Consider the following 19,223-nt stretch of genomic DNA (forward strand, 5'->3'; position numbering starts at 1 on the left):
GGGTGAGTCTCGCCGAACTTACCCAGATTTTTTACCTAAGTTCGGCAAGAGTAGCAATGGGCCATAGAGGCTCTTTTAAAACTTCGCTTTGCTAGAAGTTTTTAATAAGAATCTCAGATTAAACTTCCAAAAACCTCTTGAGACTAGGAAGCCAAAGCAAGGCCAACTTCAGACTTTGACTGCATTCCCTATGGGTTTATTCTATGTATATTCTCAAATATAACATCCCAGTCAAAGCCTTGGTAATATAACCAATGTTTTCAAATGTGTCCTGTTATAAAGAGAGCAGATTCTTACTGAACTTGTGCAAATAACTTTATTACCATAAACCTGTGAATACTCATGAATAGTTTCCCAATTCTGGGGCACTCAGAGCAAAAGCAAGTGTTTCGATTTTTGTTTACAAAAGTATGCTTTACCAATTGCTCAAGAAAGAAGTTCATAAATCTGGAGAATAAAGCATTCAAAGAATCAGCACATTTTCAAATAGAAAATTATGAAAACATTATTCTTTTGATTATTTCGTCCAATAAAATTGAGCTTTTTCTTCTTCGTCTTGAATTTCATGAAGGTATCAGCCTGTTCATTAAAATTTTGAACGTTCTTAGTCCAGTGGTATGATCTTGAAGTTATCAGAAACTTGTATTCAAGAGTCCTTGTCAGAGTCTTTTGCATAAATCTCCTTGAAGAAAAAGCAATTTTTGACTGTAGCTGATTTTAAATACTTTGAGGAAGAATCAAAGCAACTGTCTGGGAAGGACAAAGTTTTAAAATGACCATGGTTATAAATCTAATGAGAATTTATTATGGTAAAGACACAGCTCACATAGAAATCTAGTTACTTCTGTGGCATATGACACTATGATAACATATTTGATTTCCAGAATTTTCATATAATATTTAAAATACTCATTCAAACAATTTTTTTTTGAGATGGAGTCTCACCCTGTCACCCAGGCTGGAGTGCAGTGGGGCGATCTTAGTTCACTGTAAGCTCCGCCTCCCGGGTTCATGCCATTCTCCTGCCTCAGCCTCCTGAGTACCTGGGACTACAGGTGCCTGCCACCACACCTGGCTAATTTTGTTTTTGCATTTTTAGTAGAGATGGGGTTTCACCGTGTTAGCCAGGATGGTCTCGATCTCCTGACCTTGTGATCCACCCACCTCGGCCCCCCAAAGTGCTGGGATTACAGGCGTGAGCCATCGCGCCCAACCTAGAACACTCATATTAACATTCCCATAAATATTATTTAGAGAAGGTTTAGCATCACTTATCACTTATTTGAAAATGCTTTCTATATAATTTAACATATCAAATAAGGTGGCTTTTCCATTCAGCTTCTCTTTCTCAATTGGATTACTGAGTTCTTGGTGTAGCCCATTCATCAATAGGGCCAAAAAGTATAGTCTTATATATGTTGAAAAATTCATTAGGTAATTCCAGTACTTCTAGCTGAAAATCATTGATTTAGTTTTAAGTTCTACCTATTACAACAAGAGTTCTCTGTACTTGCTACATGTTAGCAGTGTCAGGGAAGATTTAAAAACTACCAATGCCTGGGTCCCTCTCCAGACCTTTAAACTGGAACTAATGGGTGGGGCTTGAGCATCACTTTTAAAAAGGTTTTCCAGTGATTCCAATGTGTAGCTCTATTTCCCATCAGATTTCTCTGATTTCTTGTGGCGTTCAATTTTTTCTATTTTGGTATCATGAATATTTTCAGGTCTCATTTCCTGTCTTAGGCTTTATGTCTCCTGGGGTAGGGACCTTGCCTTCTTCCTTTCTGTATGTTTTTTAAACACATGAACTGGTCATCCGGAAAAGATCTCAACCACACGTAGGTTGTGTTCTGAGTCTCAGGTTCACATGTTAATCCTAAAGTCTTTGTTCTCCACGAGGTCAGATGTTGCTTTTGATGAAGTGTGTGGTTAAGTCTGCAGTGCAGATGGTGAAGGGGATTTCACTCTGTTTTTAGACATAGCATTGGAACTAAGAATTTTATGTCTATATGGGTGAAGGGGCAGGGATGTGTAGGAAGACAGTTCTAATTAGCATGGATTAATTATACTAGGAAGTAGAGGTAAAGGAAGTGAGAAGGCTTAGTAAACAGAAGAAATGTGAACTTATCAAATAGGCTAGAGTAGACCCCTGGAGATTCTTGATTAAGTGAATTAACTAGATTTTAGAAAGGTAATGAGGCAGTCATATGCAAGGAAGGTTTCAAAGTCTGGAGAAAAGAAATCAAGCAATACTTTGAGAAGTGGTTGAGCTTTATGGGAATGGAGAGAATTACACTATTGAGAGATGTTAAAAATAATGAAGAGGTTTCCACCATGTGAAATTGTGTTTCTCATTTGAATCTGAGAAACAAATGAGCAGAGGCTGGAGATAATTATGTCTAAAAGACAGTAGGGTACAGGAAGCATAAAGGCCAGGGAGAAAGGGAACTGCAGGAATTAGTGCTGAGAAGCAGGAGTTTAGTGGAGGAAGGAGGAGATCCAGTCCCAGATACAAATAAGTCTTTTCCCTCTCCCAAGCATGGCAGTGAGCCCTGCAGGAACCAGGATAATAGAAAAGGCCATCATACCTGCCAGTCTTCCTGAAATACAGAAATGACATCACGGCTGCTAATATTGATTAAGGCCAGGAAGAAGTCCTGCTCTTGAATGAGCTGTCATGGAAAGAAAAGAAAAGAAAAGAAGGAATGAAGGTGATGTTATTTTACATGGGGGAGCCTCAGGAACAAGCATGTAACATGAAGTACTCTAGAATTGTTTCTTCAAGGACTACATTATTTCTGTTGGAAAATTGATGGGAGATGATGATATTCTTGCAGTTTTTTTTCCCTCTCACCATGTTTCTAGGTTGGTGATCAGTCCTTTGTCAATTCTCTACTGCACTCAGATATTTTGGAAGGCTTTCAGAGATGAGAAAGGCTGATTGCTATTTTCTATGTCATTAGAACTTGCCACCTTTGCACCTTTTAATGGTTGCATCTTTTTCTCAGTGTCTCTTGTGGCAGCCATCAGTGAGACCCTGCCCGGTCTCCATGGCAAGGACCTGATTGACAGAAGGCCCAGGTCAGTGCATTTCAAATTCACCACCTCCTTTGCACAGAAAGCTTCTTTCCCACAGGCTCCCAGCAAGGGTGTGAAAGCAAGCCAAGTTCTCTGAGGCTCTCTTTAACTCTAATGGGTGACTGGTTGGAGGACTCCCCATCAGCCTTGCAAAAACTCTTAGAACTGCATTGGTACCTAAAACTTCTTTCTCTTTCTTTTTCACAGGATTCAGCTCTGCATAGTGGTCTGTGGGTTCTCCTATACTACCTTCATGCCTGCCCCACATTCCCTCACAGGTGTCTTCCCTGATCAATTATCTTGTATGTCTAATCCCATCTTGGATGCGTCCCAGTTGGTAAAAACTAACATACCAGGCTTGATTCTTTGCACTTAGCTTTTTTATCTTTCTCTCCCACAAGCAGTCAGTAACCATGTCCTAGTGTTTTCTGTGTTACCTCTTTTTCCATATACATATGGAAAAAGGTAGGTACAGTTGAGGGGCATTTCCTATGTGCCAGGCCATTTGCTAAATACTTTACCTGTATCTCATTTAATCCACACAATAACCCTGTCAGGTAGACATTATTTCCATTTTGCCGATGAGAAGACAGAAGCTTAGAGTGGTGTAAAAACTTTCCAGGTGTCATATGGCTAGTGACAGGTGGATCTGAGATTTGATTCTAGGACTATTTGACCTCAAGGCTAATGATGATGGTAGTAATATAGCAGCTGACATTGGATCCTCTGTGTGTGGCATCTTATTTCATTGACTGCATTAAACCTTTAAAACAATGGTATGAAGAAAGCACTCTCATTGCAATTTTCAGGGGAGGAATCAGAGTTTCAGAGAAGCTGAGTCTTGTGCAAGAAATGTATAACTGTAAACTCTCACATTAAAAAAGAAGAAAGATCTCAGGTCAAGAACCTACTTTAATACTTCAGGATATGAAATAAGAAGAAACTAATCCCAAGCACAGTGAATGAGGGAAATAATAAGGATTAGAGTGGATATACATAAAATAGAGAATGGAAAAAGAATAGAGGAAATTAATGAAACCAGAAGTTTGATTCTTCAAAATAAAATCAACAAAATTGACAACCATTAACTAGATTGCCTAAGAAAAAAGAGAAAAGTTTAAAATTACTAAAATCAGAAATGAAAATGGACTCTGAGCATGGTGGGTCATGTTTTAACCCTAGCACTTTGGGAGGTCACAGCAGAAGGATTTCTTGAGACCAGGTGTTTGGACCAGCATAGGTAACTTGGGGAGACCCTGTCTCTACAAAAAAATAAAAAACGAATTAGCTGGGCATGGTGGCATGCACCTGTAGTTCTAGCATCTTGGGAGGTTGAAGAAGGAGAATTGCCTGAGCCCAGGAAGTTGAGGCTGCAGTGAGCCATAATCACACCACTGTATTCCATCCTGGGCTGGCCTACAGAGTGAGAGCCTGTCTCTCTCTCTTCAAAAAAAAAAAAAAAAAAAAGAGAAATGGAGAAATTACTACCATTTCTAATAAAATAATGATTATGAAAGTACTATAATTTTATGCCAATAAATTGGATAAAGTAGATGAAGTAGACAAACTCTTAGAAACAAACAAAATATGAATACAACTATAATCAGTAATAAGATTGAATCAATAAAAGCATTTGATGAAATTCAATATTTTTTCATAATAAAAACATTCTAAGAATGGAAGGAAACCAACTCAATATAAAGGCAATATGTGAAAAACCCAATGCTAACATCATACTCAACGGAGAAAGACTGAAAGCTTTCCCTGTATGAGCAGGAACATGACAAGGATGCCTGCTTTTGACACTTTTATTGAACATAGTATTGAAAGGTCTAGTCAGAAAAGTTAGGCAAAAATTTAAAAAAAGACATTCAAATTGGAAGGAAGAAGTAAAATTATTTCTGTTGACAGATAACTTGAACTTATATGTAGAAAATCCTAAAGATGGAACAAACCTATTAGAATTAATAAATAAATTCAGTAATGTTACACAATACATAATCAACATTCAAACATCAGTTGTATTTCAATACACTAACCATGAACAATCTGAAAGGAAATTAAGAAAAAAATTTCAATTTACATTAACATCAAAAAGAATAAAATATTTAGGAATAAGTTTAACCAAAGAGGTGAAATGATTATACCTGGAATCTACAAAATATTGCTGAAAGAAATGAAAGACGACATCAATAAATTGAAAGACATTTTGTTTTCATGAATTGGAAGACTCAATATTGTTAGGAGGACAGTGCTACCCAAAGTGAGCTGCAGATTCAATACAATTCCTATCAGAATCTCAGTGACATTTTTGCAGAAAAAGAAAAATCTGTCCTAAAATTTATATTGAATCTCATGACTCTAAATAGACACACAGCTTTGAAGAGAAAGAATGAAGCTGGAGGACTCACACTTCCTGATTTCAGCATTTGCTACAAAGCCCCAGTAATCAATACAGTCTGGTACTGGAATAAAGGAGGACATAGAAATTAATGAAATATAATAGCCCAAAAAGAAATGCTTGCATATATGGCCAAATGATTTTCATCGAGTGTGCCAAGATCATTCAATGGGGAAGGGACAGTGTTCTCAGCAAATCATATTGGGAAAGCTGGATATCCAAGGGCAAGAAGAGTGGAACCTTTACCTAACACCATGTAAAAAATTAACCCACAATAGATCAAAGATCTAAATGTAAGAGCAAAAGCCATACAACTCTTAGAAGAAAAGCTTCATGATACTGGATTTCACAATGATTTCTTGGTTGTAACAACAAAATGGATAAATTGGACTTCATAAAAATCAAAACCTTTTATATATCGAAGAAAATTATCAAGAAAGTAAAAAGGCAACCCATGCAATGATAAAAATATTTGCAAATTATATGTGTGATAAGAAATTAATTTCCACAATACATGAAAGTCTACAAGTCAACAACAGCAAACCTCCAAAAACCCAATTAAAAAATGAACAAAGGATTAAAATAGAGTTTTCTCCAAGGAAGATATACAAAATATCCAATAAGCCCACGCAAAGTTCCTCAGGATCATGAATACTTAGAGATATGCAAATCAAAACCACAGTGTTATACCACCTCACACACTTTAGGATGGCTTTGATAAACAACAACTACAGCAACACAAAACAACAGGTGTTTTCAAGTAGATGGAAAAATTGGAGCTCTAGTGCATTGCTGATGGGAATGGGAAATGTTATAGCCACTGGAAAAAGTGGTGTCTCTGTTTGTCAAAAAATTAAACAATAAATTATCATTTGATCCAGCAATTCCACTTCTGGACATACTCCCCATAGAATTGAAAGAAATTTGAACAAATATTTGTACGCTGATGTTCAGAGAAGCATTACTCACAATAGCCAAAAAATGGAAACAACCGAAAAGTCCATTGAAAGATATGTGGATAGGCAAATGAGGTGTATCTATACATTGAAATGTTATTCAACCTTAACAAGGAATAAAATTCCAACACATCCTTCAAAATGGATGAACCTTGAAGATATTATGCTAACTGAAATTAGCCAGACACAAAAGGATAATTATTATAAAATTCCATTTATAAACGATAGTTAGAATAGTCAGCTACATAGAGACGGAAAGTAGAATGGTGGGTGCTAAGGGTTAGGTGGAGAAGGAGTGAGAGATACTGTTTATTGGGTACAGAGGTTTAATATGGTAAGAGGAAAAAGTTCTGGAAATGGATAGTGTGATGGTTACACAACACTAAATTGCACACTTAGAAATAGTTAATGGTTAGTCTTATATTAGATATATATAAAGTGTCTGGTAGTCTTACCCTCTCTATAATTATACACTTTTTGGCATTGCCCCCTTCCTGCCATGCAGAGCACCAGGGGTGAATCTCCCTATTTCTCTAGCTCTGCATCAGTCACTGTCCTCCGTACTGTGTCCCACGTGCTGTGCCCACAGCCTCATACAGCCGGTGACTTCAGAGCCAGGACGCAGCTCAGGAGTCTGCCCTGAGGCTCCCTCTCTTCTTATTTCCCTGCAGCCTGGCCCGGGGGAGGCTTGTCTTCAACTGGCAGCTCGATTTAGCCAAATTCAGGACAGGCCACCAGGGCTCTTTCTGCACACATGCTGGTCCCTCCCCAGGTGGAGTCAGGCAGGGCCAGTCACCAGAGGAGCCCGGAGCAGAGTCTGAGCTGCTCGTCCCTCACCCAAGGGGCTTCCTCCTCTTATTTGTGGGAAAAGCGTGAGCTTGTTTCAATGCCTCAGATGTTCCTTGTAGCTCATGGAATAGGTACAAGCAAACAAAGACGTGGCAGAAGGGGATGTGTTGGTGACAGCGAGAAGCAACTTGATCTTGAGGACTCTCCTTCTTGTCCCTCTGTGAAGCCTCTTCTACCACATAGGGCTCAGGGCTGATAAAGCCCCCTCCCTACCTTTCTCAGGCCAGACACAAGGTCAGCCATGAGGAAACAGAAAAACAAGGAGAAGAGTCTGTAGAGACAAATTGGGAGGGTTCAGGAGGAGAATTTCGGATTTGCTTGTGCCCATGGGACACAGGCCGGGAATAAAAATGTTTTCCTGACTCTTCTCTGAAAGCCAGATAGACTCCACCTAAAACCCTATTGCCAAGGATGCTGGGATCCACTTACCAGTGACTTTGACTCTTATGGATATGGAGTTTCTCCCGCCAGTGGCTGAGTTACGAACAGAGCAAACATAGAGCCCGCTATGCTTTATAGTAACTTTGCGGATAAAGAGATTCTCTCCTGATTGCTGAAACTTCCCATTAATTGTCCAAGAATACTCCGCCGGTGGGTTAGAGTCCGCAAAGCAGGACAAGTAGAGGTGTTCTCCTATATGGTAATGGTCGAGTAAAGGATGAATGCTGGGGATGTCTGGACCATCTGGAGCAAAGAGAATAAAGCCACAGGTGATGTCATCCGAGGGAAGGGGATGTTCCTGGTCTCTTAAAGGGACACAGTGACCCTCTGAGCCAAGACACACCCTCAAGTCCCAGCCAAACCCCTTCTATATTCACTGAGCTGAAGCCTGAGGTATTCACCTGTTTCTCCCATCGCAAGCTATGGGCCCCAAGTCTCCCATGACAAGAGCATCCCCTCCCCTTATATTCTTGGTTAAGGCTGTGACTACCCAGGTTTTCCCAGGGCAGGGAGTCATGGCCAGCTCGGATGTCCAGAAGCAAAATTGTCTATACTTGGACCGGTGGGAGACTGAGAGGCCTGGCTTCTGGTCGTTTGGATTTAAGCTTGTGTCCTGGCCCACAGAGGAACAAAAGATACTCCCAGAGGACATTCACGGTGATTGGGTCACTGTGAAAGCCACCATATCGGTCCCGTATTTCACATCGATAGGGTCCTGTTTCATTTCTCGTGACACTGGGTAGAATGAGGATGCTGTTTTCAATGGGTCGCTTTACCCTGGGACTGACCGGGAGGCTTTGACCACTTAGCCACCACCTGTAGGTGTAGTTCTCACTCTGAGGTTCACAGGTGAAGGCTAAGACATCCTTATTCTCCCTGGGGTTTAAGTTATTGATGGTGATGTAGGGCTTGGGTGGCTTCGCTGTATGGATAACAGAGAGAAGATTGTCCTGTGTGGCACCTTTGATTCCTCCACAGGCATCCTTCAATCAGAGTTGGCATCTCCCACCTCTCAGCCCACCCAAGTCCTTGAAAGCCAATAGCTGGTGCGTGTGTCACAAGACAGATCCATGATTATCTAAGGGCTCAAAGACTGTGAGGTAGCCTGCTCTGTCTTAGGGAATCACAGACTTTCTCAAGTGTCAGTTGAGAAGCAGTGTTGGGTCATGGAAAGACACGTCAGTGGGAGTCACAGCCCCTGGTACCCCTCCCAGTCCCTCCTTCATCAGTTGACTGGCTGGCTCACCTTGGGTTCCTTACCTGGAATGTGCAACTTCTGGGCCCTTTCCAAATTCCATCCTACTTTTCCCCCCTAGATGTGATTTCTCTGCAGCTTCCATTTCCAAGGACATTTTAGAGATGAGTAATAATGGGACTTCCCATTGTCCTGAAACCCTGAAGATACTGAGCAGCCTGGCCTGGGACTGGATGTTTCAGCAGAAATAACACAGGGGAGACCAGAGTCAAGCCTGGAGGTCAGTTCAGTCATCAGGCAGTGGAGGCACAATGTGGGGCAGTTTTTTGCAGGTGTTTCATGATGAGTTACTTGAACTAGTGACTCTAAAGATAGAGCAGAGTGCAAGGAATGATCTAGAAAGAGTGAAGGGGACAGGCAAGAGCTGGTGGCTTTGGAGCAGAACCATGTTCCCTGTCCTGGGTTCTTTAAGTTTCCTGTCGTTCTGCAGAGGGCAGGTGAGGACCATGTGGATCTTTCCAGAAATACATGTGGACATTTGCAAGTGCAGGACTGACTGGTGGAAAGGGTGGGAATGAACTGCTGGAAATCTGGTCCTCATGGGCCATGTGTGTTTGATGGACATGAGACAAATTTGGAGTGAAGTTTTTCAAATATTTTCTTTCATTGGACATTCTACTCTCTGATTCCATGGGTTCGACTACTCTAGGGACCTCATGTAAGTGGATTCCAGAGTGAATATGAGAAGAGACTGCTGGTTGCCAGGAGCTGGGAGTGGGGAGAATCAGAAGTTGTTCATGGCTGTGCAGTTTCAGTTATGCAAGGTGGGGAGGTTCTAGAGATCTGCTGTACAGCTTGATGCCTATAGTTCACACAGATTGAGTATTTCTTCTGCATAAGACTTAGGACAAAAAGTGTTTTGGATTTCTGACATTTTTTGATTCTGAAATATTTGTGATATACTTACTGGTTTAGCATCCCAAATCTGAATGATTCAAAATCTAAAATGCTTCAGTGAGCATGTCTTTTCAGTATCAGATTAGTAGGCAATAGTGGGAGGTTGTAAGCCAAATATATTCTTGCTCTTTTTTTTTCTTTCACCACGTTTCTAGCTTGGTGATTAGTTTTCGGTCAATTCCGTACTGGCCATGCTGCACTGGTATATTTTTGAAGGCTTTGGAATGTGAGAAAGGCTGATTGCTATTTTCTATGTCATCAGAACTTTCCACCTTTTCATGGTTACATCTTTTTCTCAGTGTTTCTGTTGTGGCAGTCATTAATAAGAGCCTGTCAGGTCAGATTTAGGACAGAGTTTTCTAATTCTGCAAAAAAAAAAATTACTGGGATTCTGGCAGGAGTTGCACTGAATCTGCAACTCACTTTGTTTATTATTGTCTTTCTCACAATATTGACTCTTCCAATCCATGAAAATGAAATGTCTTTCCATATATTGATATCGTCTTTAATTTCTTTCAGCAATGTTTTGTAGTTTTCAGGGATAATCATTTGACCTTTTTGGTTAAACTTATTCCAAAAAATTTTATTCCTTTTGATGTTAATGTGAATTGAAATTCTTTCCTTAATTTCCTTTGAGATTGTTCATTGTTAGTGTATAGTCTAAAGAATGATCTAGAAAGAGTGAAGGGGAAAGGCAAAAGCTGGTGGTTTTGGAGCAGAAACATATTCCCTGTCCTGGGTTTTTGATTTTCCCTCTCCCTTTGTAGAGGGCAGTGGCTCTTCCCTGATAGCTAGATAGACTGCACTGGAAAACATATTGCCAATGCTCCAGGGATCCACTTACCAGGGACTAAGATCCTGTTGATTATGAGATTTGTTCTACCAGTGGCTGAGTTATGGATGAAACAGACATAGACCCCTCTGTATGTTTTAGTGATTTGGGGGATAAAGAACACTTGTGCTGATTGCTGGAACTTCCCATCAATCAGCCAAGAATGCTCTGCCAGTGGGTGAGAGTCTGTGAGGCAGGAGAGCTTGGGGACTTCCCCTGTATGGTAATAGGTGTATGAGGAAGAATTGGTGGGGGCATCCAGGCCATCTGGAGCAAAGAGAATAAAGTCAGAGGTGATATTGTCAGAGGGAAGGGAAAATCCTGGTCTGTGGAAGGGCCACAGTGACCCTGTGAGCCAAGTCGCAACACTGAAGTCCCAGCCAAATCGCCGCTGTGTTCACTGATCTGGAGCCTGAGACATTCACCTGTTTCTCCCATCACAAGCTGTGGAGCCTGAGTCTCCCATGACAGGAGCAGCCTCTTTTCTCCTATTGTTGAGCAAGCATAGAGCTACTGTGGTTTGCCTGGGGCAGAAAGTCATGGCCAGCTTTGATGTCCAAGGGTAAAGGTCTCTGTAGTTGGACCTGAGAGGGACTAAGAGGCCTGGCCTCTGACCATGTGTATTTGGGATGGCAGCCTGGCTCCCAGAGGAACAGAAGATACTCACAGAGGACATTCAGGGTGACTGGGTCACTGCGGCTGGCGCTCACTGGGTTCCGTATTTCACATTCATAGGGTCCTGCCATATCCCTTGTGACACCAAATATAAAGAGGGTCCTGTTACTTCTGGACAGCTGCAACCTGTAAGTCATAGGGAGGCTCTGACCATTCATCCACCACAGGTAGCTTGCGTCCGGAGTCTCAGGATCACAGGTTAATCTGACAGTCTCTGTGGCCTCGCTGGGGTTTAAGTTGCTGCTAGATATGGAGGGCTTGGGAGTCTCCACTGTGCAGAAAACAGAGAGAAGATTGCCCTGTGTGGCACCTTTGCTTCCTCCAAAGGCATTTTTTAATCAGAGTTGGCATTTCCCACCTCTCAGCCCACCCAAGTCCTTAAAAGCCCATGGCAGGTGTGTGTTTTACAAGACAGATGCATGACAATCTGAGGACTCAGAGATCGTGAGGCTGCCTGCTTTATGGGGCAGAAGTATAGACTTTCTTAAGTGCGAATTGAGCAGCAGCATTGGGTCATGGAAAGACAAAGGACCAGCAGTCACAGCCCCTGGTGCCTCTGTGAGTCCCTCCGTCTCCAACTGCCTGCCTGGCCCACCTTGTGATCCTCACTTGGAGCATGCAGTTCTGGAATCTTCCTACTTCCTTCCTTACTTTGCCCCCCGAGGTATGTTTTCTCTGCAGCTTCCCTTTCCAAGGACATCCTAGAGATGGATGATGGAACTTCCCATTGTCCTTAAACCCTTCAGGTACTGGAAAGCCTGGCCTGGCACTGGGTACTTCAGCAGAAATAACACAAGGGAGACCAGAGTCAAGCCTGGAGGTCAGTTCAGTCATCAGGCAGTGGAGCCACAAGGTGGGGCAGTTTTCCCAGGTGTCTCATAGTGACTTACTTGAGCCAGTGACCTCTAAAGATAGAGGAGAGTCCAAGGAATGCCTTACAAAGAGTGAAGGGGACAGACAAGAGCTGATAGCTTTGGACCAAGACCATGTTCCCAGTTCTGGGTCCATGATGCTCCCTTCCTCCTGTAGAGGGCAGGTGAGGACCATGTGGATCTTTCTAGAAATACATGAGGATGTTTGCAAATGCAGAACTGAGTGGTGGAAAGGGCGAACGTGAACTGATGATGGAAGTCTGGCCCTCATGGACCATATGTGTTTGGTGGGTATTAGACCAATATTTGGGAAGAAGTCTTGCAGATACTTTCTCTCATCAGACATTCTACTCTCTGATTCTGAGTTTGACTCCTCTATGTACCTCATATCAGTGGATTCCAGAGTGAATCAGAGAGTAGAATAGAAGTCTCCAGGAGCTGGGATCAGGGGAATAGGGCATTGTTCCGTGGGTGTGCGGTTTCAGTTATGCAGGATGAGGAGGTTCTAGAGATCTCCTGTACAGCCTCATGCCTATAGTTCATACAGATAAGGTGCTCCTTATGCAGAAAGATTCAAACCAAGTGTTTTGGATATCTATTGTTTTTTTTTTTTGAATATTTGCAGTATATGTACTGGTTTATAATCCCAAATCTGAAAAATTTAAAATCCAAAATGCACCAGTGAGCACTTCTTTTTAGCATCACATCAGTGGTCAGAAATGTTGGGTTTTGGAGCATTTCAGATTTTGGATTTCTGGATTTGGGATGCTCAACTTGTAATACTGGAATTTTCCCATAAAAAGTTGTCCAGGGTTTAGACCTCATGTTATGTTCTGACTCTAGTAACAACAAGAAAAAATTTAGAGGAAACATTAAAATGTTTTCACGAGTGGAAATTTTTACTGATGGTCCAAATATCTAAGATCAATTGCTGGTAGTAGTATTTCTCTTAAGACCAAAATAAGGTTTAGGTGTGCCATGAATTCCAGCAGGATCCCATGATGCTCAAAGAAAGATGCCAAAGGTGATTTGAAATTAGCAACTCCTTAGGTAGAGAGAGTCCCGTTAAAAAGACAGAACTGGCCAGTGCGTCAATTACATAAAGGGAGGAATGGTGCCAAATTAAAAGAAGCGATGTGTGTTATGTTAGTAAATATAGAAAGAACTCCCTACTTCTAATTTCTGTGCAGAGTTAGGAAAAATGGGGAGGACCCCAAAACAGGTATGTGAAATGCTTTCTTCATTTTCTCTTAAGCTCAGGATACACCCCTAGAATTTAAGTTTGTGTGAATTAGGAAGAGTCTAAGTGAGATGCCAATGGCTCGTGTGTCTCTCCACACGAACTCCAAGTTATGAAAACGGCATCAGCATGAGGAAACAGTTGTATGTGGCACAGGCAGTAAAACCATCAGATAGCGCCCACCTGGCCACCTCCAACTGGCCCCCAAAACCACCAGTATTCCCATTAGGTGTATGTTACAGCCTTTGTAGTTGTCCCACAACTACAAAATTTAAAAATTGCTATTGTCAAAACAAAATATTAAATATGAAGTTGAATATGTTGTTCTACTTTTTTTTCCCTACTCTTTTTGAACTTTCTTGTTTCAGTTTTGGAAGTTTCTATTGACACATCCTCAAGCTAGGGATTCTTTCCTCAGCTGTGTGCAGTCTACCAGTAAGCATCAAAAGCATTCTTCATTTCTCTAACAGCATTTTTTTTTTTCTGAGACAGAGTCTCACTCTGTCGCCCAGGCTGGAGTGCAGTGGCATGATCTCAGCTCACTGGAAGCTCCGCCTCCCGGGTTCATGCCATTCTCCTGCCTCGGCCTCCCAAGTAGCTGGGATTACAGGCACCTGCCACCACACCTGGCTAATTTTCTGTATTTTTAGTAGAGATGGGGTTTCACCATGTTAGCCAGGATTGTCTCTATCTCCTGACCTTGTGCCCGCCTCAGCCTCCTAATGTGCTGGGATTATAGGGGTGAGCCACTGTGCCCAGCCATCTCTGAGGGATTTTAGCGAGTTGTTGACTTTTGAGTTTGTTCAGCTTTTTACTTAGTATTAGAACCGAGTGACAAATTTCAAGCTTGTTATATGCCTGACAGGAAGCCAGAAGTCTCTAGGAAGTGACCAGAGAATGTGAGCTCCATAGCATGTTGAGGATGGAGTCACGAGTGAAACGGGTGAAATGAGCCCATGGGCTTTGGGGACTGCAGGCCTGTCCAGCCTCTGACACCTTGGTGAGTCAGTGCAAAGATTACAACAGTGACAGCAAACTAGCATGGCTGACTCCATCTGGCATCTAGTCTCAGGCTGGCTGTCCTCACTCATTCCTGGGCATAGGCCAGGCTAACCTTGGGAGGAATTTAGTTTATGGTTTAAGTTTGAAGCAGGAATGAGAATAGTTCCTCCATAAAACTAACACCCTTACTTTGCCCAGGGACTGCCTTTGTAAAACTAGTGAAAGACCATGAGATTAAGATGATAGGAGGGAACTGAATTCTGCTAAAATGTAGGCACAGTTTCTATAATCCCTGACTGCTCAATTGTCATTTGGCCAGAGTTTACAAAATGTGTAACTAATTGCTCCTGTAGATAACATCACTATTGTAGAACGTGAGATTGGTCTTTTGAGATGTGTCTCATTCTTTTGCATTCTGGCAACCGGCTGACCTCATCCATACCTATGACTAATGGCTCAGCCAGTCATGTGGTCCCTACCTAGAGGCGGATTCAAGCACAAACAGATCATTTCCCTCCGCCCGCATGATTCCATCACCAAACAATCAGCAGTACTCATTTTTTAGTCCTGTGACCCTGAAACTATCCTTGAAAATCTCTAACCTCCGATCCACCGGGGAGGCTGATTTGTGTAATAATAAACCACCGTCCTCCTGTTTGGCAGTCTTGGAGTCGTTAAACTCTTTCCTTACTACAAATCACCATTTCAATAAAATTTTTTTTTTCTTTTTTGTGCAGTAGGCGAGAAGAACTTGTCTGGCAATTCTAAGAGTGGATGGAGGAACTGCCTATCCCTGTCCCATGGTCTTGTCCACAGGTCAGCCTCACAAAGGGAAAGAGCCCTGGATGGGAATACAGTGGAAACTCATTCTCTTAGTGACCTGGGGATATTGGCTCGAGATGAAGCCTGGCAGGAGTGGCAACTCCAGTGATTTCTGCACCTTTCCTATATCCTGGGAGGTGGGCCAGGCCACAGTGTTAGCGGGAAGGGAACAGAACAGCCAGCCTAGTTAGAGGGAGTGTCTGAGGAAGGCCTAGGGGTGGAGGAAGAAGCTGTGCAGGACAGGGCTTGCCAGTCAGAATGAAGTGGGAGGAAGATGAGGGACACAGAGAAGCAGAGAGAGGCAGAGACACCATGGCAGTGAGCAGTGAGGGCTACACTGACTTCAGAGACCCCAGGGACCAGGTGCCCCCAGTTCCACAGTCCAGGACCAAGGAGCCCTGAGAACCCTCCGGTGGCCAAAGAGCTTCAGAGTTACATGAGGTGGGGTGGCTTTAGGGGCAAGAGGTAGTGGGGAGATAAAACATGGGTGTCAGCCTCTGAAGGACAAGGGACAGGTGTGGCTAGAATCTCCTAGGATTCTGTGTCCAAGATCCAGTCTCTAAAGAGGTTTGGGTCATTCATTTCTTCATTCGATTCCTTCATTTGTTATGTGAGAGCTCCTGAGTGTGTCTCTCTCACTGGGCCTGTGCTAGTGTAGGGTGTGAGTGGGGAAAGAGAACAAGGTCCTTTCCTTGATCCTCTCATGACAGTGACATGGACACTTTGGGAAACACAGGATTTCAGGTTCAGTGATGGGGGTGAAGATCTAAGGGGGAGGCCTGGACATTTTTTTTGCAGTGACTCTGACGGTTGAGGCAGGTGATTTAGTTCTGGGGTACAGACTAATCGGCTGACAATTTGCTCTCACTCCTCTGAGGTTTGGATGCCTAAGAAAAGAGGATTTGGCCCAATAAATGACTATGGGGTTTTTGTAACCCAGTAAGCCCGCACTTCTGGTGGAGGGGAGGATGGGCCTGTGGCTACAGACAGACCTCATGTGACCCTGATCTCCCCTTTGTGTTTGTGTGACTCTGATTCAGTGACTGTGCCTTCCTGTGCCTCAGTTTTCTCTCAATCAAATAAGCTAAATGGCAAGTGGACTGTGTCTTTTCATGCTATCTGTGAATAAATTTTAAATTATTCGCAGTCACCTGACCTAATGCTTGGCACAGTGGAGGTGTTCACACAAACAGCATTTAGTATTAATTTGCTTCCATGAGAAAGCACCTTTAGGTCTGATCCCTGTGGACAAGCTGCTACCAGGTACATCTTCTCTCTTCTGTTTCTGCTTCTGGGGACATTGGACTTTCTAAGGACTGTCCTAAGCCTCCCCAGGCAGTTGGCTGATGGTCTACAAAGCTTGTCTTTCTGTCCTCTCCACTCTGAGTCTCAGGTGAAGAAAGGTCTGTCCTTGCCCAGCTGAGGCTCTGAGGGCTGAGCCCTGGCTCGTGAGCAGCTCCAGGAGACACCGTCCTCAGACAGCTGGTAAATCCTTGGTCCCAGTAAGCCCTGCCCAAGAATCCAGAACCGAGCCCTGGCACAGGCTCCTCAGCTTTATCTAGAGTAAGGATTTAGGGACAGGGGTCTGGGGTTGAGGCTTCTAGGACTGAGCTTCTCTGAGAGTATCTCAGGGGGACCCTCAGGCCAAGCTCTACTCATTTCTCCAGGGTCTTTCTCAGGGTGAAATTTATGAAGAGGGCATGAGGAGCTTGGCTGAGACTGATCTCCTGCTGCTGAGTCCCCCCATCAGACTGTCCTTCCTCTGCAGCAAGTGTCTGCAGGTCTGGATGCGGGAAAGGAATTCTGATCTGTTGAAATTTGTCTCCTCTGTGTGTGTCCTGCACTAAATGCCCAAACCCCAGCCTGGGACATAATGCAGAGAGGGACACAGGCACAGTCTTGGCCTGACAATCCTGTGTGTGTGAAGTAGAAATGACCCCTGCCCAGCAACACCCAGGGATCATGTGGAATCACTCACGGTATAAGGTGATGGTGAAATTTCCAGTTGCTTCTCTAGTCTCATCACCTCGCTTTATGATGTGTAAGGTGTAGGGTCCTGTGTCCTCCTGCGTGACATTCTGGATCAGCAGGGATGCGTTGGAATATACTGTTTCTCGTCCAGTGTATGCAGGTCCAGATATAATTATGTCATTGTCTACTACATATGATGTAATGTAATGGTAGAGGTCCATCATTTGCCCTTTGTACCAGGTGTAGCCAGTAAGATTCTGGGGCAAATTGTGGACAAGTAGAAGAACGTCCTTCCCCTTGGAAAGTTTGGGTGGCTGGGCTTCAATAGTGACTTGGGCAGTGGTGGGCGGGTTCCAGAAGTTTAAAAGTGATGCTAGGAGGTAGAGAGAGCATCAGTTAATATTGAGACCTATGTATTGGGGTGAAAAGGTGGGGCGCTGGGTCGTGAGACGGTCTCTTCAATCCTCAGCCTTGAAGACACACACACACACACACACACACACACACAGACATGCGCACAATAAGGGCATGTGTGTTTGTGTTTGTATGCGTGTGTGTCCTACTGTCCTACTAGGGCAAGGTCAGCAGCATGACCCCCATTCCTTCAACACTTCTGACCTTGGCATTTTTCTGTTTGGAATCCTCTTCCCTAGGGGTCCGCATGGCCCCCTCCACACTGCCCTCAGGTCGTGCTCACATCAGAGCATCCTTAGACTTCTTTCCTGACACCTCCTTCAGAGACCCTGGGTCTTCCCTTTCTGACCTTTCCCTGCTCTGCTCCCTCCAGGGTTCTTGTCAACACCCGACCTCACATTCTTGATCTCTTTGCATCTGTGTCTTCCTCCCCATGACAGCGTGAGCTCCATGAGGACAGGGACTTTTGTGATCTTGGTTGCATCTCAGTGCCTGGAACAGGCTGCAGACTCCTGTAGATGTGAGAGTTCTCAGGGCCTTTCACGCCCTGGGTTTTTTTTTTTTTTTTTTTACCCCAATTGTTGAGGTTTTTTGCTGAGGACAGTGTTTCATGCCCTGCTTATATTTTTATTTGAAGTGTCATCTGATATAGTTGTTATTATCATTTTTCAAAATGTGGTGGCCCGTGATGATTAATCAGGAAAACAGAACACTTAAGATTTTCCTACCTCTTACCAATTCCGGCTCAATGTGGCTTTCCTGTTTTGACCCCTGTCCCTCTCTGGCGTATTTTCCCCTATCCAGGCTCCAACAGAGCCTTCTTTACTTTTTTTCTTTTCTCTTTTTTTTCCTTTTTTTTTTTGAGATGGAGTCTCGTACTGTCGCCCAGGCTGGCGTGCAGTGGCGCTATCTCGGCTCTCTGCAACTTCTGCCTCCTGGGTTCACGTGATTCTCCTGCCTCAGCCTCCCGAGTAGCTAGGATTACAGGGGCACACCAGCATACCTGGTTAATTTTTTGTATTTTTAGTAGAGACAGGGCTTCACTGTGTTGGCCAGACTGATCTTGAACTCCTGATCTTGTGATCCACCCACCTCAGCCTCCCAAAGTCTTGGCTTCTTTTATTTTTTAGAACCCCATCCTCTCCAGGAGACCCCATCCAGTGACTCTGCTTCCTCCTCCTGTCCTCTCCCAGGAAGTTCTCTCCTCACCTGTGAGCAGGAGCCCCTTCCAGGTGATGTGCTGTGTGGATGGAGGGGCTGAGAGGGACCCCATGGTCTCTGCTGCCTGCGTGTTCTCCTCTGTGGAGATGAGCCTAGGATCCAGAAGCTTCCTGAGCACGGCTGTCAGCTGTGCTGAGCTTCTTCCCAGGGCAGGAGCACTTCTCAAGCTCATGGGCGGGGTCAGGCCCAGGACACCTCTCTGTCCCCTCCTCTCTCAGTCCTGCCTCCTGGTCCCTCCTTCTGTTTTTCCTTTCGTCTGTGTTTCAGGTCCCTGGGAATTGTGGAGGCCTCTGCCTT

General features: G+C 43.6%; 1 protein-coding gene across 2 annotated transcripts; it reads right to left on the reverse strand.

Annotated features, from left to right (window-relative positions):
* Window positions 1–3,026: 3,026 nt before the first annotated feature.
* Window positions 3,027–18,978, reverse strand: LOC100597747 (putative pregnancy-specific beta-1-glycoprotein 7). 2 transcript variants are annotated; one of them, XM_030797135.1, is made up of 6 exons: window positions 18,915–18,978; window positions 17,299–17,664; window positions 11,377–11,655; window positions 8,348–8,647; window positions 7,714–7,968; window positions 3,027–3,061 (listed from the first exon to the last, which is right to left on the reverse strand). In XM_030797135.1, the coding sequence occupies exons 1-6, from the start codon at window positions 18,976–18,978 to the stop codon at window positions 3,027–3,029; spliced, it is 1,299 nt and encodes a 432-aa protein (XP_030652995.1). The 2 variants fall into 2 exon arrangements, with proteins under 2 accessions (XP_030652995.1, XP_030652994.1); XM_030797134.1 differs by lacking the exon at window positions 3,027–3,061 and adding an exon at window positions 4,273–4,340.
* Between the last annotated feature and the right edge of the window lie 245 nt (window positions 18,979–19,223).

Source organism: Nomascus leucogenys, chromosome 17, assembly GCF_006542625.1.
Source record: "Nomascus leucogenys isolate Asia chromosome 17, Asia_NLE_v1, whole genome shotgun sequence".
In the NCBI taxonomy this organism is placed as follows: Eukaryota; Metazoa; Chordata; class Mammalia; order Primates; family Hylobatidae; genus Nomascus; species Nomascus leucogenys.

Coding starts and splice junctions, on each gene's coding strand:
- LOC100597747 (XM_030797134.1), bottom strand. CDS start 18,978: ATGGGGTCCCTCTCAGCCCCTCCATCCACACAGCACATCACCTGGAAG. Junction 17,665..18,914: donor GAAGGGGCTCCTGCTCACAG/GTGAGGAGAGAA, acceptor TCTACCTCCTAG/CATCACTTTTAAACTTCTGG. Junction 7,969..8,347: donor GGAGTATCTTTTGTTCCTCT/GTGGGCCAGGAC, acceptor TCTTTGCTCCAG/ATGGTCCAGACATCCCCAGC.